Below are 23,198 nucleotides of genomic sequence, written 5' to 3' on the forward strand. Positions count from 1 at the left end.
CCGTGACTAACTGCATACTAGCCGACGGGAAGAACTGCAATCCGACGTGGCAAGAGTAACTGCAAACTTTTTAAAAAATGGAAAGGCACTTTTTTTTTTTAAGACCACAGAATAAAGGGGAACAGAAAAACAGGAAAAGTATGGCTCAATCAACATTTTCAAATGTCAACAAAGTTCCAAAGATTATTTCAAGAACGGCCTCTTTCCTCTGAGGAAGCATAGGATGCGTCAGCTTCCATCCCTGGTGCCTGCGGTCCCCCCATGTGTCCCCCTGAAATGAAGCCAAGTGCATTAGCTCTGAGCTAATCAGATTACTGATACCTATAGTGAGGCGAGCCAGCCAATACACGAAAATAATCATAGGGTGTGTTATTTTAGAGCTTCAAGGAAATGTTACAACTGCCATGCAGGTCTCCAGTTTTTCAATGATGAAATTGAGACTGGCTTTAAATATTGTTCCAAATAGAAGCAGATAGGCTGAGGTTCATTTGCCTGGCTATGCATCTATGATCTGAGAACTTCCCACGCCCCCCCCCCCCAATGCCGAGCCCCTCAGAGTGCATATATTTTGCTCTGTGGGCTTAACTCTGCCCATGCCCGATTCAGCAGGGGGAGACCTGGCCCAAGCTGGGGTCATAATCTTTTTTGGGAGGGAGGTGAGGGACATAAAATCAGAACTTAGAGACGTGGCTCAGTCTGAAATGGAAAAGATATAAACTCCTTTCTAGTATCATGCCCCGCCCACAATGTGTGTTGTGTGGCTAGATGGGCGCGCGTGGCATAGGGTGAGCATTTCTGAACATGCCAAGGCAGAGAAAGTCGACCTACAGAGAAGAAGAGTTCATGGACTGTAGAAAGGAACCAAACAGGGAAAGAAAAACAAAATCACTGCTCCCCGGACCTCCAGGGACACAAGCTTCCCTTCCCAGTCCAGATTCTGAGTCACTCCCCTCTCTCTCCAAAACACTCCTCTCTTTAATTTCAGGGAACAACTTTGGTTGCTTGCAACTAAAATAACTTTGTTTTAAGTCACTAAAACTAGACCGAGACCTTCAAAGCTGTCATTGGGTCCTCTTTCCTCCATTGAGGCACAAACTTTTATAAAGGATGGCTTAGGAGACAATATTAAAGTAGACCAGTGAAATTCATCAATACCAGTCCATGAGCAACAGAACAGATGTTCCTTTACTAGTGTTTATAGTCAATTACTCATTTTAGGAACATCAAATAATCACCCACTCTGAGTAAGGCTGGAGGCCGGGCTCTGTTGGTGCTCAAGGTGAAGTCAGAGTCAAAGGCTGCCCTCATGGAGTGTGTAGCCTCAGGAGGGAGGTAAGACACGTGCACAGATAAGCATGACACTGGGAAATGATATGGGGTACTTCTGTGCCAGGCACTGAGCTACCAGCTTCACTGGCACAGCCTCATTTCATGCTCACAATCTGTATGGGACAGGTATGTTCACTTCCCCAGTTCTGTGGGTGACATAACTCAGACCCAGATAGGTTTGGTAACTTGCTAATGGGTTGGTGGATGATGGAGGTTGGATTTAAACTCAAGGAGTCTGGGTTGAGACTCAAGGAATCTGGACTCTACCATCCATTTGCCTCATATGTTTTGCCTTCTTAGTTGTAGAATGAAAAGAAGCCCATCATAGACTGGAGAGCCTGTTATTTCCCTCCTTGTACCTGTCCCAAAACATTCTTTCTTACATACAACAGGGGGTCATTAATCAATTAACCTGTGAATGCACAGAAGCCAACAATCATTACACTCTCACTATGTTCCATTACTGAGATAGACCCCATTTCATTAATGCTTATATTTAATAAGAATCAAAGGAGGAACTATTATCCCCATTTCCATTTTGAAAATTAGAACATTAAAGCAGGTTAGAGTTAACTGACTTAACTAGTTGTGTAGGCTAAGTCATGCTATGGGAACATATCACACCGAAAACCTCAATGGCTGAATAAAAAGGTTTATCACACATACTGTATGTGCATTGTGGGTTGGCATATGGCAGGGGACAGAGTGAGTGGAAAGGCATTTTGCTCCATGTGATCACTCAGGGACCCAGGCTGATGAAGGTTGCTCCATTTCATGACAATTCCATCATGTAGCTTCAGAGTTCACAAGAGCCAAAGAGAGTGTAGATACTACCACAGCTCTTAAATGCATTAACTCAGAAATGACCCAGGTTGGTTTTGCTTACAGACTATTGGCCACAACCAGTGTTGAGGCCCCACTGGGCCTCCAGGGGGCTGGGGGTACTGAGTAAGCACATGGATATTTGGTGCACAATAAACGGCTCTGCCACAGTGATTCTCCCAAGGTCACTCAGCTCCTAAGCAGTAGAACGGAGAGGTTTAGCCACTCCACCTACGTCCTCAAACTTTATAAGCACATTTTGGGAGAAGCTGTTACAAGCTTATCAAAAACCATTTAGAAACACCCAGACCTTATCTTAGAATTCACAGCCTTCTCCTAGGATTCTCCACTTCCTCATGCCTATTTTGATTTCTGCACATCCAAGGAGAAGGCAAGCAGAGCCAAGCACACCAGAGGGACCTACCTTTGTTGGCACAGGCCATCCACTTGAGATTGTCTGCAAAAGCCGCCTCCCGTCCAATAAGGTACGTGAAGATGCGAACCTGAGAAGGAGGCAAAGGCACGGATCAGTGGCATTCACTTTTCACAGACCGCATCACGGCTCGCGCACATGTGGTTTACCTCGTTAATGCTCCATGCTTCCCATCTGGAGAAACATATTTAAAACATTTGAAGTACAGTCAGCTTGAAATATATTCAAAACTGGGGCCTTTGATCTTTTAAACCATATGGCACTGGTGGTGGTTGTTTTTCGGTGTGGAGCTCGCGACAGAGGACAACGTGAGATGGGAGACTGGCAGCCTCTCGGGCCTGGGTTTGATGCGCACAGACGGGCAAGGAGCATCCAGGTCTGGACCAGATCCGCACAGGAAATGCAGAGCGTGCTCTTCTGGGGAATGAAAGCGCCACTGAGAGACCCTCGACGTTTCCCCCGGTGGTGAGGACAGGCTGCAGACACTCTCTTGCCATCTGTGGTCTCTGGCTTGATTTGAGGAGGTAAGTAACTGGGACAAGAGGCACAGCCTGCAGCCAGGAGACCAATGGAAAGCCTCTCAAGCCTTCCTAAGTTTTTGGCTCCTGAAGAGCAGAAAACACATGTAAAACCCTGGCTCTATTAGTTTCTATTCCTTTCCTAGCTCTCTCTCATGAGGCCAGAGTACTCTGTTTGTTTGTTTTTCAGTCTAGTTGACATACATACAGTATATATTAGTTTCAGGTGTGCAACACAGTGATTTGACATTTATATTCCTCATGATGTGATCACCACGGTAAGTCTAGTAACCATCTGTCACCATACAAGGTTTATTACAATAATATTGACTACTTGCCCCGTGACTTTTTTCTTTAAACCGGAGGTTTTTACCTCTCATTCCCTCTCACCTTTCTCATCCATCACCCTCCCCTCCCCTCTGGCAACCATCCCTTTGTTCTCTGTATCTAAGAGTCTGTTTTGTTTTATTTGTTTGTTTGTTTTGTGTTTTATATTTGACAAATAATGGAAGTCATACAGTATTTGGCGAAGACGGAGGGAAAAGGGAACCCTTGTGGGCTGTTGGTGAGTTTGTAGCCACTATGGAAAACAGTGTGGAGGTTCCTCAAAAATCTAAAACTACAACTACCATACAACCCAGAAATTTCACATCTGGGTATCTATCTGAAGAAAACAAAAGCATTAATTTGGAAAGATATACCTGGTGGAGCAGAAGGAATTTTATAGTTTTGAGTACATAAAACAGTTTATTCTAGTGTTATTTATTATTTTATTATTTTCCATATGAACAATGGTAAACATACTTTTGCCCCACCCTGTAAGTACCCCTATATCACTGCAGCATTATTTACAATAGCCAAGACATGGAAGCAACCCAGGTGTCCATGAACAGATGAGCAGATAAAGAAGGTATGATATGGACAAAGAGAGGTAAGATATGGACAGAGAGAGAGAGAGGGAGGGAGAGAGAGAGAATGGAATATGACTCAGCCATAAAAAGAATGAAATCTTGCCATTTGCAACAACATGGCTGTACTTAGAGGGTACTATGCTAAGTGAAACTGTCAGACAATTCTTTGAAGTAAACCACAACCCACCTCCCAAAGTGGTACTTGAGGGCTTGATAGAAGAAAGATAAGGAATTAAAAGGGTTAAAGCCCTTCCACTCAAATTTAATACATGTGGGTCAACACTACACAATCCAAATAAAACTCTTCTGCAGACCAAGCTCAGCCCTTCGGTCGCCTCTGAGACTGAGTTAAATAAGGACATGGCAGTGGGTGAGCAGTGCTTTCCATGTACCCAAGGCCTTACCAGCTGATGTGCCCTCAGCTCATCCAGACAGGGTCAGGCAGCCCCGCTCCTCCTTCGAAGCCTGTTTCCACTGTGGTTAACTAATACCTCGAGTGGTTGTGTGGTTGCCTCTGTGAGGTTGATCTCCACTAGACCATTCACTTGAATGGGGGGAAAGAAGGGCTATGTTTCTTGCCCCTGGTTGTGACCCGATGGAGCACAGTTCTCAGAACATTACACATCAAGACATGAATGGATAAAAGTATATGAATGCTCAAAAATGAAGACTTTGTTCTAATTAGGAATATCGCCTTACCTGGGAATTATAACTTGAAGACTAGTTTTTATGTGATGGTTTATTTCCAACTAAAAAGGTGCTTAAAAATACATACAATCATTACGTGGCCTTAGTCTATCCTGATCGATGCTTGGTAAGGCAGTCATTTCATCCATCACAGCTCCTGCCAGGGGGCTTCCTGGGTGGAGGAACAGGCAGAGAAGCTGTGGCCTCTCTTCACTCCCCTGGCTCTTTTCTGCACTATTCCCACTGGAGTCAGATTGAAAAGAAGGATTTGTTTTTTTTTAATTAGGAGATTCTGCTTTTCTTGGGTGGGGGGTGGGAGGGAGAAGATTCAGCCTCATGTAGCCAGGTGGTTACCACTGACCTTCCAACACGGAGCTGTCCTCTGTTCACTTTTCCTGTCTGGCCACTGTTGGCATTTAGCTGATAATGTCTGATTTAAGGAAAACTGAGGCCCAGTGAAATAAAGCAATTTGATTAGTTTCAAGTCCTGATCTAATCAGAGGTCTCCCTGATCCCAGAAACCTCAAGATAACACTGGGGTCTCCTCTTAACCTCCTGGAGGTGCTGGTTCTGCCAATACAGAAATCCTCACCCAGATCCAAGGTCCAGAGCCAGCACCCACAAGAGACAGGATTGGAATCCAGGCTCTTGAGACCAGACCCAGGCTGTTTTCATAACACTTTGCTGTTCACTTCCAATGTAAGCTATTTAAAGGGGAAACACTAGATTGATAAAAACTTGCATGCCCACTGACTCTTAACCAAGCAGAAAGCATATTAGATGGCTCTTAGGAAATGAAGCTATGAGTCTGTCTTGCTGGCAAAGCAGAAAAGACCCAACACAAAGCAACCCGTTTGGTTTTGGGTAAAGGCACCTGTGTGTGCCAAACCTCCTGCGCCATCCAGATGAAGAACCACCGGATAAACTGAGTTCTCTCGGAGGCATAGTTAAAACACCAGAACAATGTCCTGAATCACTGGCAAAACTTGTATAATCCCTGATTGTAAAAGATGGCAACCCATTTGGAAAACCAGTAGGATCTTGCCAAACTGCAGACCAGACACGATTGCTCAAGGATAATTGTACTAACAATCATCACAGTAATGAAAACCAGCCCACACCCTACACCAGCACCATGTGGCTTCCCCGGTCAGCACCATCCCCTGGGTCAGGTATGTGCTAAGGGATTTATAGCAGTATATTTGTTTTGTTGGTTTGTGAAAGAAAAATCAGAATCATCTTTAATATTTCCATTGATATGCAGTCCTTGGCTCCCAGTGAAACGGCCTCCTTATCTGAGTAGAAATGGTATGGGAATGACTTGTTGCATCTCTGCCTGAGAAGTGAACACAATCGAGTGATACTGGGTTCACACTCTGGCCTTCTCACAATACTGCCCTTCAACTGGCAACAAAAAGAAAAGAGATTTAATCCGAAAGAAATATTTTGAAGAGCAATTTAACAATATCCATAGCATTTTATAGTTGTAATTTTTTTTGAATATATCTTTATTGATTTCAGAGAGAGGAAAGGAGAGGTAGAGACAGAGATAGAAACATCAATGATGAGAGAGTCATTGATCGAGTCCACAACCCGGGCATGTGCCCTGACAGGGAATCGAACCCCGGTCACCTGGATCCTATGTTGACGCTCAACAGCTGAGCCACGCCCGGCCGGGCTGTAATTTTTTTTTTTTTAGAACCAGTAATTGTACTTCTAGGCATTGATTTTATAGCCAGGATATCAAATGAAATGCTGGTGGGGGCCAAGCTGGTAGCCAAGGTGACAGGAAGGGGTAGGAGAACAGTAGAGTGTTGTCTTCTTAAAGCCCGGTAATTCAGTTTTATATATTTTCACAGATACACAAAAATGATAAAAGTACATGGATGTCAAGCTTCATTGTTTGTAATGGTCAAAAACTGTTAAATCTTAAGTGTCTCTGGACAGCTCATTGGCTAAAAACTTAGAGTACATTCATGCAGGGAACGCCATGCAGCTATTAACTCATGGAGAAAGACGTCCATTAGAAATTGGTAAGGGGAAAAGCAAGCTATGGGATATTGTGTAGCATAGTCCTATTTTTGTAAAAAGGGACTTACAGTTATTCAGAAATTTCAATTTCACTTGAATGTTTTTACAAATGAACAAGTATTGCTTTAATAATTAGAGATCCCTTAAAATAGAAAGAGCATAATGGCACGGCTACTTCTGGAACATTCTGTAAGGACATAGAAGCATAAACGCAGCAGCGAAAATCAAGCACAGAAGAGATGATATGTGGAAATTAAACCTGGCCTTTACTCCACTGCTTAATTAACTGAGTGTGAAACCTCTGAGTAGCAGACTCAAATTGTTCATCATTCCATCACTGACAGATCCTGCAACCTGACGGATTTTATTTCCAAGGGTCGGAGATTTTTTCCCTAGGAAGTTCCATCAAACAAACTTCTGCAAGTCTGCCTTGAGTACAACCGCTTTTCTGATGTGGCAAGGCGCCCTGGCAGGGGCAGGAGGGTGGTCCTGAAGGCCAGGTGCTTGGCACGGGCGGTCATGAGAAGGCATCAGGCGCAGCTCAGGCCAGGGCAGGGGCAGGACACGCCAGAGCTCCCTGGAAGCCAGGCCTCCGAGCGCATCGCTGGCAGGCACGGAGGCACCACTTTCATTAACGCAGCACAAAGGAGGGTGGAAAAAGTCTGCAGCGACCTATTAGTTCATTTTGATCTTCCATTTGTTTGGATGTCTTTAAATGTTCTACAAACCCAATTAGGCTTAATAAAATGTTAAGATGTGGACATTTCTAAGTTCAAAGTCACTTAACTTAATCTACTTAGTATAAAGTTTCCCAAATGAAACAAACTCAAAACAATCCCGTCTTTCCAAAAAACAGATTTATGCTTCTCATTCATATAGATGCAATTCCCAGGAAAAACTTGGAGGGACATCCCTCCTTTCAACTTTTGGTGAACACAGGTGGTCTGAGTTTGCACAGATCATGAATAAAATTCTCTCTTTTCTGCAACCATTAAAACAGGGGAAGGGAAGTAGCTGCCTGTAGAGCTATAATGGGGCAATTGCACAGCCAGAAAACAGGCTGCTGCCACTCACACAGTAGTGAATGGGAGATCACCAATGCCCATGCTCTGGAGACAGTCCAAGAGCAGCAGCTCACCACCCATCACAAGGAACTTCCAAGCACCAACTGTGTGCCAGGGACCATCCTTGGTGTTGGGGATACGATGAATAAATGAAACAAACTATCCTCGGGGAGCTTAGGTTTTCATGAGCGTGAAACAGATAATAAGTGGTAAATTCACACAAAATGTTTATTTGTTGGATGAAATGCATATGAAGAAAATAAAACAGGGCAAGGCAATGGAGGGTATGGGGGCTCTTGTTTTAAGGAGGAAGGGAAGGCCTCCCTGATAAGGTGGTATTTGAGCAGGGATCTGGACAAAATGGGGTTGGGGGAGCAAGACATACGGCTACTGGGGATGAATGTTCCAGGTGAAGGGAGCAGATGGCACCAAGTCCTTGGGACAGGATGCTTAAGGGATATTGAAGAGACCAGTGGGAATGGAGTGGCGTCGGCCAGAAGAGGTTGTAGGGGATGAACTTGGACACACAACAGACGCCAAATCATGTGAGCCTTTGTGGCCACTGGTAGAGTATTTTGTTGTTGTTGTTGTTGTTTTTTAGCAAAAACATAAACCACAGGGGGACTGAGTAGAAGCCTGACATGAGCTATATATACAATCATAAAAGGGCATTCTGTCTGCAGTGTGGAGAACAGGCCATGGACTGTCCTGCTCATCCTGGCTGCCCATTTGATTTTCCTGTGATGATATAATTCTGAATGCTCAGGTCCCATCCAAGATCAATTAAATCAGGCAGGACCCAACTTTTAATCTCTGTATGGAGGTTGCAATGTGCAGCCAGTTTCAGAACCACAGCCACTGGGAGATGAGGGTAGAGACAGAGATGCTAAGCAGGAGGCCACTGAAAAATTCCAGGTGGGAGATGAAGGCAGCTCTGGTCAGGGTGGTGAGAGTCATCAGACTTCACTGGGCATGAGAGTCACTAGAAGTTCGAATCACACGTGAAAGGTGGAGCCCAGCACTCACCCTCCATAGGTTCTGATTAATAAGCCCAGGTATCTGGATTTTTTAAAAGTGCCCATGGTGGGTCTGACACAGGTGGTCTGAGTTCAACACTTAAGAAAAAAAGTAGCACCAAGAAGATGAGGCCTGAGCAAAGGAAAACAGGGCTGGGAATTAAGAAATCACTGGAGCCACTTCCAATAAAGGTATTTCTATTGATTGCATAAGGGTCGAGGCTGAACTTCAAGAAGTTTACAATCCAGTGGCTGGTTAAAAACAAAAAGAGAGGAACTGGATCAAGATAATGTCTCTAAAGCAGCTTGTGTCAATCCAACAAGCAGGACCATCAGGCACGGACCGGACTGGGCGAGCAGGAAAGCTCAGACCTGAAGCCGATGCCTGTCACTGCTGAGCTGGTGTTCACACCCAAAGCACCTCTTCTCAAAATTAGGATAATTCCACTCTTCCCCCCAGATACAGGGGAAAGGGGCAGGGGCCAGGGCACTGAGGAGGCTATCGATACACAGTCTTTACTTTTATAGGAAAAAGAAAGTAATCTTCTGTTTTAACATGACATGTAACTATAAATCTAACATATTTCTACCTTTAAAAACCTGCATGTTGCCCAGCCGGTGTGGCTCAGCCATTGAGCATCGACCTAGGATCCAGAAGATCATCAGTTCAATTCCCGATCAGGGCACATGCCCGGGTTGCCGGCTCGATCCCCAGTAGGGGACATGCAGGAGGCAGCTGATCAGTGACTCTCTCATTATTGATGTTTCTATCTCTCTCTCTCTCTCTCTCTCCCTTCCTCTCTCTGAAATCAATAAAGACATATTTTAAAAAAACAACAAAAAAACCCTGCATGTTATATGGATTGCAGATATAAATGGAATTTACTAAAAGAGTCATCCAGTACCTACAGGTGCCCACATCCATGGGTTCTAAATTTTAATTCAGCCAAATGGCAGCTTCTGCAAGTAACCAAGTGGACTCATCACTTTCACACCTTCTCTCCTGCTCATGTGCCTTCAGACTTACCACCCAACTCAATTATTCCCTAAAATGCTCCAGGATTTCTCAAAAATGGTGCACTACTTCAGCTTTAGAAAGAGGTCTCCTGATGTCTTTATGTTTTAAAGTCAATTTGATGTTACCCAATGTGCTTCATCTAGACCTTCACAAAAGATATTCCTTTCCCACTTCTACTATTATTTGCTCATTTCTATGACTGCTAATGCAGAAAAACATTTCTGAATAAAATCTTTAATCTCTAAGCAGAAGATGAGGCTTGGAACTTGATTATTCACAAAGATGCTCCATAAATCACTGCCACGACCACGTGTCTACAAGAAAATGTTGCGGGAGCGGAGGTGGACTCGGGGAAGGCTGACACCAATGGGAACAGGTCTATCGAGCCAGCTGCTTTAATCTGGAAGCCATCATGCTCACAATAAAAGGAGAAACATCCTCATTTAGAGGATGAGAGAGGCAAATAAGGTACCGCTGCCCCGAGCAGTAGTGAAATGGGGAAAATTGAATTAAATTACAAAAGTAATGAAATGTCAACAAATGAACATCATAGATCATTATGAAAAATGAACTGTCATTTTGGGACGCTCTGAGAGTCTGTATATTCTCCTTCTTCTCAAGCACAGTCCCTGATACCTCATGTATTGAAAAGATCCCAAATCAGAAAACAATCACCACGTGCCATCTCCCAGCCAGGGGATGGGACTACAGATTTATGGCCATGTGTTTTGTCCAAGTGAAGGAGGTGGGTGTCTATGGGTCACCCAGAGACTGTGACCTGGCTTAGCACAGTGAGACAGAGGAGATTACACATCACTTAATGGATCAGTAAGAAGTCAAGCTGCAAACACCCTCAAAGATGGGTGATAAAATTCATCCAGGAAGCAGAACCAGTGCATTGACTATGGCTCTTTATTTTCTGTATTTCTGAGGCTTTGCTATCTGGAGCCTCGCTGCCATGGAGGGACTGCCCCTCCTAGGTTTGGCTAATTCCTAGAGAGAGTATCCACTTTCCTGAAGCGCACGTTGATATACAAGCCAACCAATCCAGAGCCCAAAGCTCTTACCACCTCTGTTTATCAGGCGTTCACAGCCTGAGCCATTGTCCACCAGCCCTAATCAACCCAAGGCCCGGGAACAGACAGCCAGGCACAACCCCTACACCCCAGAGCCCACTGAAATTCTCAATCCTAAACCTGCCTACCCTGCTTTGCCTCTTTCTTCTCATGAAAACCACAATAAAGTCTTCAGCCTACTAATTCCCTCCCTCTCTCTGCCCACATCTGGCTTTGGTGCTGCCATGTGGCACTGCGTGCATGGCATGCCTCCTGCTTCTAGGGGACAACGAATATAATAAACTTTTTTCCTCATGACAGTCATTCCCATGCCTTACCATATCTGATTTTAAAAAATCCTGAGTACTTTTAAAACAGCCAGGAATCAGGGGCCCTGGGTTCCAGGTGGATCCAACTCCATACTTACTGGTGTAATGATCTGAGTAAGTTTAGTTAAACCCTCTGAACTGTGCTTTCTACCTATAACATGAGAACCACCCACCCATCCCACTCACTGTGATTAATAGCAAATGAGATAATGGACGAAAAGACAGGTCAGAAGCAATGAACTCTAGTAAACTAGCATGGCATTCCACGTGCGTTTCAGATTAATTTTTCCTCAGTAAAACTAAACAAGGTGAGCTGAAGAAAGTCGAATCTTCTATCCATAGGTGCCCTCTCACACTGCCCAGAGGTTTGGTGAAGAGGAAATTGATTTTTGTGGGTGAAGAAGAGGAATTTTTTCCCTAGGGGAGGATTTTGACGAGTCATCACTGATATTTGTCTTTACCAGGGATAACGGCATTGACAGTTTCTAACACAATCAGGGGTATAACAATGACAACTTCTATTAACCTTTGGAGAATCATTAAGATACACTGAGAGCTTGGCAGGGGCTATCTATGTACTTCTCCCTATGAGAAAATCCCCTTCTGCTGATACTAGGGCTCTTGAAATGAACTCATCTCCAAGCCTCAGTGAGCGGGCCACTGCGAGACTTAGGGATTTGCATGGCTGAGAGGCCCCTCTCTTTGTCCACTGCCCTCTCAGACCTGGACAGGTCAAGTGGTGACAGTTACTGACTCATTGCTGTGCCCCTGATTCTAAGAAGGCTTACAGATTCGACACCATAAAACTCACACGTGTAAAGCTATTAAATTAAGCAAAAACAGATCAGAAAAATCTCTTATGCAAATGGGAAACTAATTGTTTTACAAATTGGGATGGCGACAGTTATGCTCATGAAACATCATGGGATCGTGTTGCTCCCTAGCTTAGAACCTCTAATGTCTCCCCACTCTATTTGGGATGTATTCCGATCTCCTAGTCACAGCAAAGAGGCCCTGGAAGATCTGCTAACATGACAATCTCCCCTGGCTTTAGAGTCTTCACATCCACCTTCCCCAACTCCTGGGCTGTTCCTTAGCTCCCACTTTGCATGGCTAACTCCCTCCCCGTTACCCTCCTTCCTTAGCACCTCACTTGTCTCCTTCATGATACTCGGTAGTTTTCAGTCATTGCAATGATTTGTTTGTTTACTTGAACTATGCCTATTTCTCCCTCCAAACCGATGCGTGATGTTGTGAGGACAGGAGGCGACTGTGCCCAACTCATTGCCCGGCATGCGGATTGTTAGTAGATACCAGTTTCCTACTTGCTCTCTCTCTATTGCTTTGCACACCTTTTGGAAGTCAAAGGAAGTCAGCCAGGGACATGCTTGCATTTTCAGAACCAAAGCTCTGTCTTTCATTACCCACTCCATTTTAAACACTCTCTGATTTTTCTAGACTGACGTGCTATCAGACAGCCGGCCTTTTCTTTTCCCAGTGCTCAGTTCCTTTGGTTTTGTTTTACACTGAAGCTCAGTGGTAACATAGGGAGAGGGGGGTGGAAGCCTCTGGTCTCTGTTATTACAGTCTCATCTGCAGGGACCAGAAGATGTGTCTTACTGCAGGCCTCCCACGGGTGCACGCTCACTGCTGTAATGCTTTTTCCTAGGTACTACCCTTGGTTCTAGGTGGAAGCCAAGCAAAGACTGAAGCCAACTGTGTTTTAAATAACTGCCTGCTTCAGTTGTTCAGAAATGTCCTAGTAGGGAAAAGACTACCTACTAAAACAGTGGCACGACAACTGCTACTCCAAGCAACTATCAGTGGAAGTCTCTCCTTCCCCCCAAGCTTTGTGGCAGTCTGAACAGATGGCACCATTTCATGGAACATAGGATGACTGGGTAGACAGGTTAGCAGAACGCAGTGGATATGAGACAGAGTTGAGAATCGGACATACCTGGACTTTGAATCTGGGTCTTTCCGAATCAGCTGGGAGACCTTGGGTGAGTTCCCTGACTTTTCTGTGCCCTACTTTCCTCACTTGTAAGGTATTACAATTAACATAATAGTACCCCCAGGGCAGGCTGATGTTAAATGTTACAATAAAGTAAAATGGTAAGGGTTAGGGGGGATTCATGTTGCAAAAAGTGTGTGTGTGTGTGTGTGTGTGTAGGTTCCTTCTAAAGGGGCAACTTCCAATGGTGCTTCTTGCCTGGACCCTAAAGAGAAAATGTAGAGGAAGAGGCTGGGGCATGTGAAGCCTGAAGACACAACTAGGCTGCCTTCTCTGGACCTGAAAGAAAAATTCCTTTCTCCTTAATGTTCCTCACCCCTGAATGTCTTTCTTTGCCTCCTTTTACCACCTACCCAAGGGTGCAGATCAGGGGACAGAACCCGCTTCGCCTTGCGCCCAGATGTGGTCCTCGTGCATTCTCACTGGGATTTGGATTCAAGTCCCACAGTAAGAAGCAACCTGCACTGGGATCAGAACTCCCTCCCTGCACCACCCACTCAGCGGCAGGTCGTAGGTCCAGGATTGGGATTTTGGAGTTCTGTCCAAATCATTCCCAGACTCATTAAAACCAAAAGCTGTTGTGAATTCTAAGCTAGCACAGTTGTTTTCTCCCAAGGTTCTTGTCACTTCTATTTTCCCAATGAATACTCCCTGTCACTAAGAATTAGTCCAAAATAGCAGTTTCTGCTGTCAGACCTACCACCTTCTGGGGACTACTGTCAGTGAGAAAGTTAAGGACTCATCAGACAACTGCAAGGATATTGTTGAGGACAGAGGCAATTCCACTTACCTGTGATTCTCCAAGAGGCAGACATTGGGGATGTGGCCCTGGGGTGTGGGGAAGGGGCTTGTGTATCAGCATAGTCCATGGGGTTTGGTAATCTACAGATTCTCGTTACCTGGACACCAACCTCTGTCCCCTCCAGGGGGTCCAGTGTTCCCAAGACCTGGAACTCCCACTATGGGAGCATGGCCCTGGGCGAAGACCACTCTTTTGGTGCCAGTGAGTAGTAAGTAGCCTAGGATGGATGGGGCAGGAAGGCAAGTGAACGCTCTGGAGGAACTGCGGAGACCAGTATCTTTTTTGAGAGGAATTCCAGGGGAAAGTTTATATCTAGTCTTCAACTGATAAGAGTTGTATTTTACCCTAAGCAAGTGTTACGTTTAATCCTACAGACTGGGAATCTTCTGGCTGCCCAGGGCTCCTTCTTTGCATTGGCTGTCCCCAAGCAGAGGGCTCAGACACCTCAGAGATTAGGGGTTTCTTGGCTCTATGTTTATATCCCTTGGTGTCCCCTTTTCCTTCCAGCTGACCTCCAATTTGTGCTACCTTTCTGTTTTATATTTCCCTACCACCAGCCCTCCTACCTGCTCTTCCATCCATCGAGTATTAACTGGGTACCCACCAGACTCTAAGCCCCCTTCTCAATGCGGGAGACACATGGGAAGAAAAATTCCACATGGTTTCTACCCTCATGGAAGCTATAAGTTTTCTAAATCCTTATTATAGAATAAAGAAGGCGAAGATGCATGAAGAGATAAAAGAACATGGGAGAAGGATCTGTTGTTCTTTACCATTCCTGACTTCTCAAAGGTTACTGGTTGAAGATTCCCCCCTCAATTTGTTTATATTATCTCTGTCTTAACTGTGGGACCCACACTAAGGACACAAGCTTATTTTCTCTCTTTGGATAAGGGGCCTGTCGTAAAGCCCAGAAGAGTGTCACCTTTCAGAACTGCTGCACTCTTAAACTTACCTCACCAAATGGCTTGGCTCCCTTGAATATGACACATGCTACCTTGAGCTCTGGCTCAAACTCCAGTTGATAAAGGGGAACTTTTTTTTGTCTTCAATCTATAACTTATTGCTTTAAGGTGCATTATACAAAAAAGGTAAATTTATTATTTCAATAGATAAATAACGCTTTTTATAAATATTAAATTTTCCTTTTAGCTTTATTATTGAGATATAACCCATATACAACATGATGTAAGTTTAAGGTTAATGTAATCATCTGATACACAAATATATTGAAAATGATTACCACAATAAGGTTAGTTAACACCTCCATCACCTCACATACCTACTACTTTTTTTTGTAGTAAGAGCATTTAAGATTTACTTTTAGCAACTTTCAAGTATATAATACAGTATTGTCAACTATAGTCACCAAGCTGTATACAGAGTGGGGCAAAAGTAGGTTTGTAATTGTGAGTATGCGAAACACAGAGTTCATTATTGTATTATTATTTATTATGAACAATGATTTCCATATGAACAATGAATAATGATATGCATTTTGTATTTTTCCATATGAACAATGATAAACCAACTTTTGTCCTACCCTATATTAGTTGCAGAATTTTTTTTCTTGTGATAACTTTTAAGATCTAATTTTTTAGCAAATTTCAAATATGCAATTAATATTAACTATAGTTCCCATGGTGTACATTACATCCCCATTACTTGTTTATTTTATAACTGGAAGTTTGTGCCTTTTGACTCTCTCCATCCATTTTATCAACTTCATCCCCCACCTCTGGCAACCTATGAGCACCAAACTCTGTATCAGCTCCCCAGAACTTACTCACATTTTACATATATATGTATATATGTATAATCCATATGTTTTCTTCTAGTTTTACATTTTCAAGTCTTACATTTAATTTTTTAACCCAATTCAAATTAATTTTTTGAGTGGTTTAAGGAAAAGTTCCAACTTCGTTTTTTACATATGGATATCCAGTTTTATTGAAAGGACATTCCTTTCCCCACTGAATAGTTCTGGCTCCCTTTTCAAATATTAATTCATGGAATTTTTTCTGTTCCATTGGTCTGTATGTTTTATGGCAGAACCATATTGTTTTGATTACAACAGCTTTGTAGTGTAATTTTAAATCAGTAAGTGTTAGGCCTACAGCTTTGCTCTTTTTTCTCAAGATTGTTTTGGCTATTCTGGGTCTTTTGTGGTTCCAGACAAATTTTAGAATCGCTTTTTTTCTATTTCTGTGAAAAATGCCATTAGAATTTTGATAGAGATTTCATTAAGTATGTAGATTTCTTTCAGTAGTATGGGCATTTTAACAATATTAATTCACCCAATTCACAGAACACAAGATATCTTTCCATTTATTTGTGTTTTCAATTTCTTTCATCAATGTCATAGTTTTCAGTATACAGGTTCTCACCTTCTTGGTTAAATTTATTCCTAAGTGTTATATTGTTTTTATGCTATTATAAATAGAATTGTTTTCTTCATTTCTTTTTCAGATAGATTGTTGTTAGTATATAGAAATGCAACTGATTGCCCAGCCAGTGTGACTTGGTTGAGCGTAGTCCCATGCAGCAAGAGGTCACAAGTTCAATTCCCGGTCAGGGCACATACCCTGGCTGTGGGCTCAGTCCCTAATAGGGGGTGTGCAGGAGGCAGCAGATTGATGTTTCTCTTTTCAATGTTATTATTTCTCTCTCCCTCTCCTTTTCCCTCTTTATAAAAACAACAAAAACATATTTTTAAAAAGTCAACTGATTTTTGCATGTTGATTGTATATCCTGCATCTTTATTGAATGTTTTATTAGTTCTAACAGTTTTTTGGTGGAGTCTTTAGGGTTTTCTTTATATAATATCATATCATCTGCAAACAGCCACAATTTTAGTTCTTCCTTTCCTATTTACATGCTTCTATTTCTTAGCCTAACTGCTCTGGCTAGGACTTCCAGTACTAGGTTGAAGAGGAGTCGGGAGAGTGGACACCCTTGTCTTGTTTCTGATTTTAGAAGAAAAGCATTCCTTGTGTCCCCAGTGTTAGCTGTGGGTTTTCATATATGGCCTTTAATATGTTGAAGCATGTTCCTTCCAGACTCAATTTATTGAGAGTGTTTACCATGAAAGGGTGTATTTTGTCAAACACTTATAATTGTAAAGTCACTGTATTCATTCCCTTAGCTTTGTGCACTGGTAAGAGGAACACTGGAGGCCAAAAAAACCTTTACTGGTCCATCTCTCAACTCTTTGTTCTCAGAAAGAAACCCTCGTTCCTTTTTCTTTTCCCCCCTACATCTTACATGTAAGAGAAAATAGCTGAAATTTAAGTAGTATTGGTCATGCAAATAAGTTACTGAAGACAAGCAGTGAGGAAGGTGAGATCACAGAGGAAAACACATTGCTCTTGTCCCCAAGGAGCCCTCGCGCAGTGGAGAAGAGAGCTGTGAACCCTAAGAAGATTTATATGGAATGCGCAGCAACGATGGAAAAGGGTGCTCTTGGAGGCAGCGGACAAAGCAGTGAAATATAAACCAAGACGAGCAATGTATCTGAACAGGAAAACACTTACAAACTGGAATAAGGTTGGCAGTCCCCGAGAGCTAGAATCTATTTTGTTTCCTCACCCTCACGGATTTATTTTTTGTTGTTTGTTATCCTTTTGAGGTCAGGATTTTTCATGGGGATCAAAAGAAAAGAGAGTTAAACACTGTGCTGGAACCGAGTTGGCTTTTTCAAATTATGTTTCTCCCAGTGGGGAGCCTCAAGACTGGGCAAAGCTGATGGGCTTAATGGCTGCAGGAAGTTGTACAATACCACATCTTAAACATCACTTCCTGGGCAATTGGCACTTTTCCTGGAGAAGTAAGTTTGTCTCGAGGACACAAGACTCCACTGGATAAAGGAGCCAGAGTATCCGCCTCAGCCTGAAAACCCACTCTTTCAGAGCACTGGGCGACTTCTAATGACAGCCAGGGTTAAAAATGATCCTAATTTATAACCTGGAATAGAGACATAAGTAACTTATTGTGTAGCTTCTTGCTAAACGCAATTCTTGTGATTTTCATCTCCTACAGTGATACCTTGGTCTAAGCCACTACTCTCACCTGGATAATCAGTTAGGCCTCTCTTTTCTGAGCTCTTCCACTGCTATCCAGTCTAGAGAGAGCTTTTTACAATAGGAATCAAAGATGTCCCTCCTTTGCTCAAAGTTATGCAGGGGTCTTCCTTTTCATTTAGAAGAAGAACCATGCTCTGGCCCTGGCCTTGTTCCACCATCCCACCTCAGGTCGACCCCCACACCACTGCCAAATTCCCATCCCCACCCCTCCTTCCTCCAGGCTGGTCTTTTTCTAATTCCTTGAACACATGAAGTTCTTTCCTGTCACATGCCACTCTTTCTGCACTGAAACATTTTAGCATGGCTATCTCCTTTCCATCCTTTAGGTCACATCATAAAACTTTCTACCTCCAAAAGTCCCTCCTTCCTCATGTATCTAAAATAAGTCCCCTTTTTATTCTCTGTCTGAGACCCTAGTGATTTTCTACATATCATTTGGTACATCTTAGAGTTTTATTTGTCTGTCACCTGGCTACATTCTGTTCCCTACACACATAAACACACACACAGAAGTGTAAGCTTCATGATGGAGATACAATATCAGTTTTGCTCACTGTTGTTTCCCCAACTCCTCATCTAGTACCTGACCCATAGAAGCTGCTCCAAAATATTTGTCAGATAAATGAATTAATACGGGCATCACTCATTCATTGGGCTGCCAGGAGACAGAGCTGACTCAAAGACACATGATACATGTGTCTATTGCAGGAAATTAAAAGGTATAAACACTGGCTAAATGTAGACAATTCATCACATTATATGTAGTAGGAACATGCTAAGAGAAATAGAGGGATTGAATGAGCACTAAAGATTTAAATTAAAGAGGTTGAGCACTGGCCCACTGCCAGGTACTACACATGGTAGAATTGCAATGAGGGACTCCCTCAAATTTTTCTCATTTAACAGATGAGCAAATTGAGACCTGGGGTAGGAACCTGCCCCAGGTCACACAGCAGGAAGTGGCAGCTACTGAACACTTTTCAGTGAAGGCAGGTAGGACTCCAAAGATCATTTTCTTAATTGCAACACTATGACATGAGAACACAATAACAGAGCAAAGGATCCGAACCAGCAGGTCACAGAGAAAGAAATATGCATGTCAACAAAAATAAACAAACAAAAGAATAAGATGTTGAATCTCACTTTTAAGCAGAAAAACAAATACAGATTTAAATGAAAATAAGATTTTGGAGTATTTTTGTTTAATTTTTGTTATTAATATGAAAATAGGTTTTTAATCACAATGAGGGTATTCGGGAAATAGCCTTTCTGCTGTGGGAATACAAATTGGCATAAGTTTTCTGAAAATAACTAGGCCACATTTTCAAATATTGAAAATGCACATAACCTTTGACATGGCAATACCACTTGTAGGAAATCACTTCTAGGAAATTTTTTTTATCACCAAGTTGAAATTTTCTATTTTGCTAAGATATACAAATAGAATCGATGTAACAGTCCATAGTCCATTCTATGGTTTCTAAACATTCACCCATCAATGATTCCATAAGATGCTATTATTGTTCAAAGTTCAGGGAAATGCAGATGCCTGCTAGTCTATAAAAACCCAATCTGCCTTAGTTTCTAACCACCGGATTAATCTGTCTTTTCAGAAATCCTGCCAGATGTTTTCTTGTTTGCCTCTCTATGTTGCCCAAGGAAACTATCACATAGTGAAACAAAGGTTCAATATTAAGAATATATGTTGCAGCACTGTTCATATTAGAGAAAAACTGCAACCACATAAATGTGCCTGCAGAAGCAAATTATATATAGCACATTCATTCCATGAACGCTCATGAAGCCATTACAGAAACGGTAATGCTGATGATGTAATGACGTGGAAAGACATCACTAAACAAACAAAATAAGTTCCAAAGGGCCATGTACAGTCTTATCGAAGCTATAAAAAAATGAAAATACACATGCATAGAAAAATAATAAAAGATATATGCAAAATACATCTAATGCCATAATCTCTGGCGGGTGGATAACAGGTGATACTAGTTTCCTGTTACCTGCTTTTTTATAAATTTTCTACAGTGAAAATGTCATGTTTTTGTTACAAGGAAATATTGTTTTCAGAAAAAGACAGTAAGAAATTTCCATTCAATTCCATTCAGCAGACGTTTCCAGAGCATCTGGTACGTGTCAGGCTCTGTACACTGAACTAGTGCCACAATAGTGATGAAATAGCTGGTTCCAGGAAGATATCATTCAGGTAGGAAAATGCACAGTTTAGGACGTAAGCATTATGGAGGTGACTCGCCAACATCAAAAATGGACTAGACCGACAGCTACATGAAGGATCACCTGGACAGCTGAGAATAGGCAAACCGGATTCTTCTGCATGTTTGCAGCTGGAAGCTTATTTCTGTAGGTATTCAACCATCATTTCATTTCATGATTTTCCTCTTTGGACAAATTCTGACCTGAAAGTTGTCTTGAGTACTAGGTGATGTGCTGACCCTACACGTGAATGTGGGTGCCTTAAACACTGCAGCAGAGCCTCCCAGTGGCCATGCATCTAAAGGCCCACCATCCACATTTATTGTCCCAAGGGAACCAGAGAACAAAATCCAGACTCCCAACATGTTGGCAGGATCCACCAAAGTCTATGACCATCGAAGACCTATCAGGAGGTAGGTCTGCCGCTAAGAAACCAGAAAATGAATGAGGCCGCTGCTTTGCAGCTGACCGCGGTTAACGCAGTGTACTTTGATTTTCTTCAGAAGTGGAAGAAGAGAAAACAACTCCTGGGGTGCTACTTGTCCGCCTCCATGCAGGCGCAGAGAAGGACTGGAGGTAGTGGCTTAACAGTTCCAACGCGAGCCGCGCATCCCTAGGCCTGAGGCCAGCCTCTGCCTCAGCAGATAATGAGCTTGGCAACCTCTGGTAGTCTTTTCTGAATGCTAATCCTCAGCACAGAGCGTCTAGAATGCGTGATATAATTTAATACACCTGGCAGCCTCACCAGCAGTTCATTCTCTTGTTATGTAATAGCCCAAAGTGAAGTCGAGGGTGGTTAATGCTCTGACAACCAGCTATTATCCCCAATAACAGGCGATTTTCAAAGGATTATTGCCGTCAGAAACCATTTTGTAATAACTGGCAAATGGAAGCCAATGTAGCAAAGTAAGATGGTCTTTGGGAGTAGCCATCTATTTCGCACAGGTCTGCTAAGATGCTTCAAGCATCCCCCAAACAAAACAGCTGGAGTAGTGGTGGGGTTTCGCGGGCTAAGATGAATCTCCTCACTAGAAACGTTCCAGGGACGCAAGCCTTCAAGTCACTCTTTGGAATCTTTCTATTCTTATAAGGCTTTTCATCTTTCCCCGTCATCTTTGCCCTTTTATGGTATTCTGGATTCCTAATAGCCTGCTTCCCGGGAAGGAACAGAAGTCCCGTGAGCTTTCCATGAACTGATTTCCCTCTAAGAATGTTTCCCTGGGTCAGGGCCTGGAGGGAAGACCAGTCATGGCCTTAATTCTGAGGGACTGGTTTCTGATATACAGGTCCCGACTTAACCGAATCTCACTTTGGGAAGATAATTTGGGTTGGGCTATGACAAGAGAAGAATGACCTTTTGTCCTCAGCATGCAGGAGTCTGGCTATCAGTCTATGGCAACATCAGACTTCCGTCCACATAATGCTACCCCGTCACCAAGTGGGTCCTCTCTTGGAAGAAAGGCCTGGGAATGATGTATCTCCTTAGGCTAGTTCCCCAAAATGCACCCACATTCTCCAAACTCAAAATCCAAATTCTGAAACATCAAGAAGTTGGTTTTTTTATGTCACCGCTACGATAAAAATCATCGAGTTCTTTGCATTTGACACAGATGCATAAACTCCAGCTGTTTGAACTTGGGAAATGTGTTCAGTGATGAAATTAAATCGACATCATGTCCTTTTATCTTGACAGTTCAGACGACCGGAGGCAAGTGCCGCTCTGGCTGTCGGGTTGGGATAGTCAGGACTAAAATTATTATTCTGCCTAAAGTTTATCTTTGATTAAAAATTAAATTTCACTTCCCTTTATCATTTTCCATACCCCAACAACATGCATGTGTTCTCCAAGTTACATCAAGATGGGCTAAATATTTAATAACCTGTTATAATTAGCTACAACTGTTACCTGATTTCTCTCTGTAAATGAATGTGAAAGGGCCCGGGAGGCCTAGCGTTAACCTTCATCCACTCTCGTTATAGGAGAGAAATTACAGGCTCTAATTAGATGCTTCGAATTGCAAAGAAATAGAATTTTCATAACCAGCTTATTAAAATCCTAGGGCCCCTTTGGGATAGGGCAAATTGCTTCTACTCTGATCCGTTTATCCTTGTACAACACCATACAGAAGACGCGTGTTGTCTGCCTCACACAGCTCATATTTCTCCCAAATTAATGAGTACTCAAATTATTCCAGCTGCCCTCTTGGCACAAAGAAAAATTGAAAATCTATGGCTGCCAAGTGACGTGGATAACTCAGCTGCTAAATAAAATATGCTTAAGGGGACACAGCTGCTGGGGTGCCTATTTACATTAAAATTACTAAATCCACGAACACAGAACAAATGCCCCAAGACAGCTAAACAGTGTTCAACGCTCGGGTTCGCCCTTTTATTTGTCCAGGGCCCTCGAGGTGCAAGTATCACACACAGTGAGGCAGAAACATGAAGATTTTACCCAATGATTTCTTTCCCCCCAAAACAGATCCCCAAGTATTACAGAGGGAGACTCAGTGGACATGGTCCCCAGTGAGTCCTCACTCACTTGACTGGCTGTACTTCCACTGATGTTTCTGAACAAGCCAATTAAAGCTTTGATTCTCCCTAAAATTAAGCATAGATTTTTAGATTTGCTAAATTTTGGCATTTCATAAATCTTTAACAAGATCCTCTCTTCCCTGTTTTGTTCTCTTAATTGCTTAAAGGGTCCAATAAAGCTCAGATGGCCAAGATATGGAAGTTTTAGAAATGATGCCCCAAAGGTCAGCAGACAGCGAACAGTATCTCATATGGAAGTACTCCGCCATTTGGTGGGACTTCTTAAGGATGCTCCTGACTTACCAATTCAGATAGAGGAAACA

General features: G+C 42.8%; 1 protein-coding gene across 2 annotated transcripts in view; it reads right to left on the reverse strand.

Moving 5' to 3' along the window:
* Positions 1 to 23,198, reverse strand: part of CACNA2D3 (calcium voltage-gated channel auxiliary subunit alpha2delta 3) — a 768,096-nt gene that overhangs the window by 277,285 nt on the left and 467,613 nt on the right. For both annotated transcript variants that reach the window (XM_081159441.1, XM_081159440.1), the window contains exon 12: positions 2,576 to 2,654. In XM_081159441.1, coding sequence (XP_081015567.1) covers positions 2,576 to 2,654 — 79 coding nt within the window. The remainder of the gene's footprint in view (positions 1 to 2,575; positions 2,655 to 23,198) is intronic.

The sequence above is a fragment of the Miniopterus schreibersii genome, assembly GCF_964146895.1.
Source record: "Miniopterus schreibersii genome assembly, chromosome: 15".
Taxonomy (NCBI): domain Eukaryota; kingdom Metazoa; phylum Chordata; class Mammalia; order Chiroptera; family Miniopteridae; genus Miniopterus; species Miniopterus schreibersii.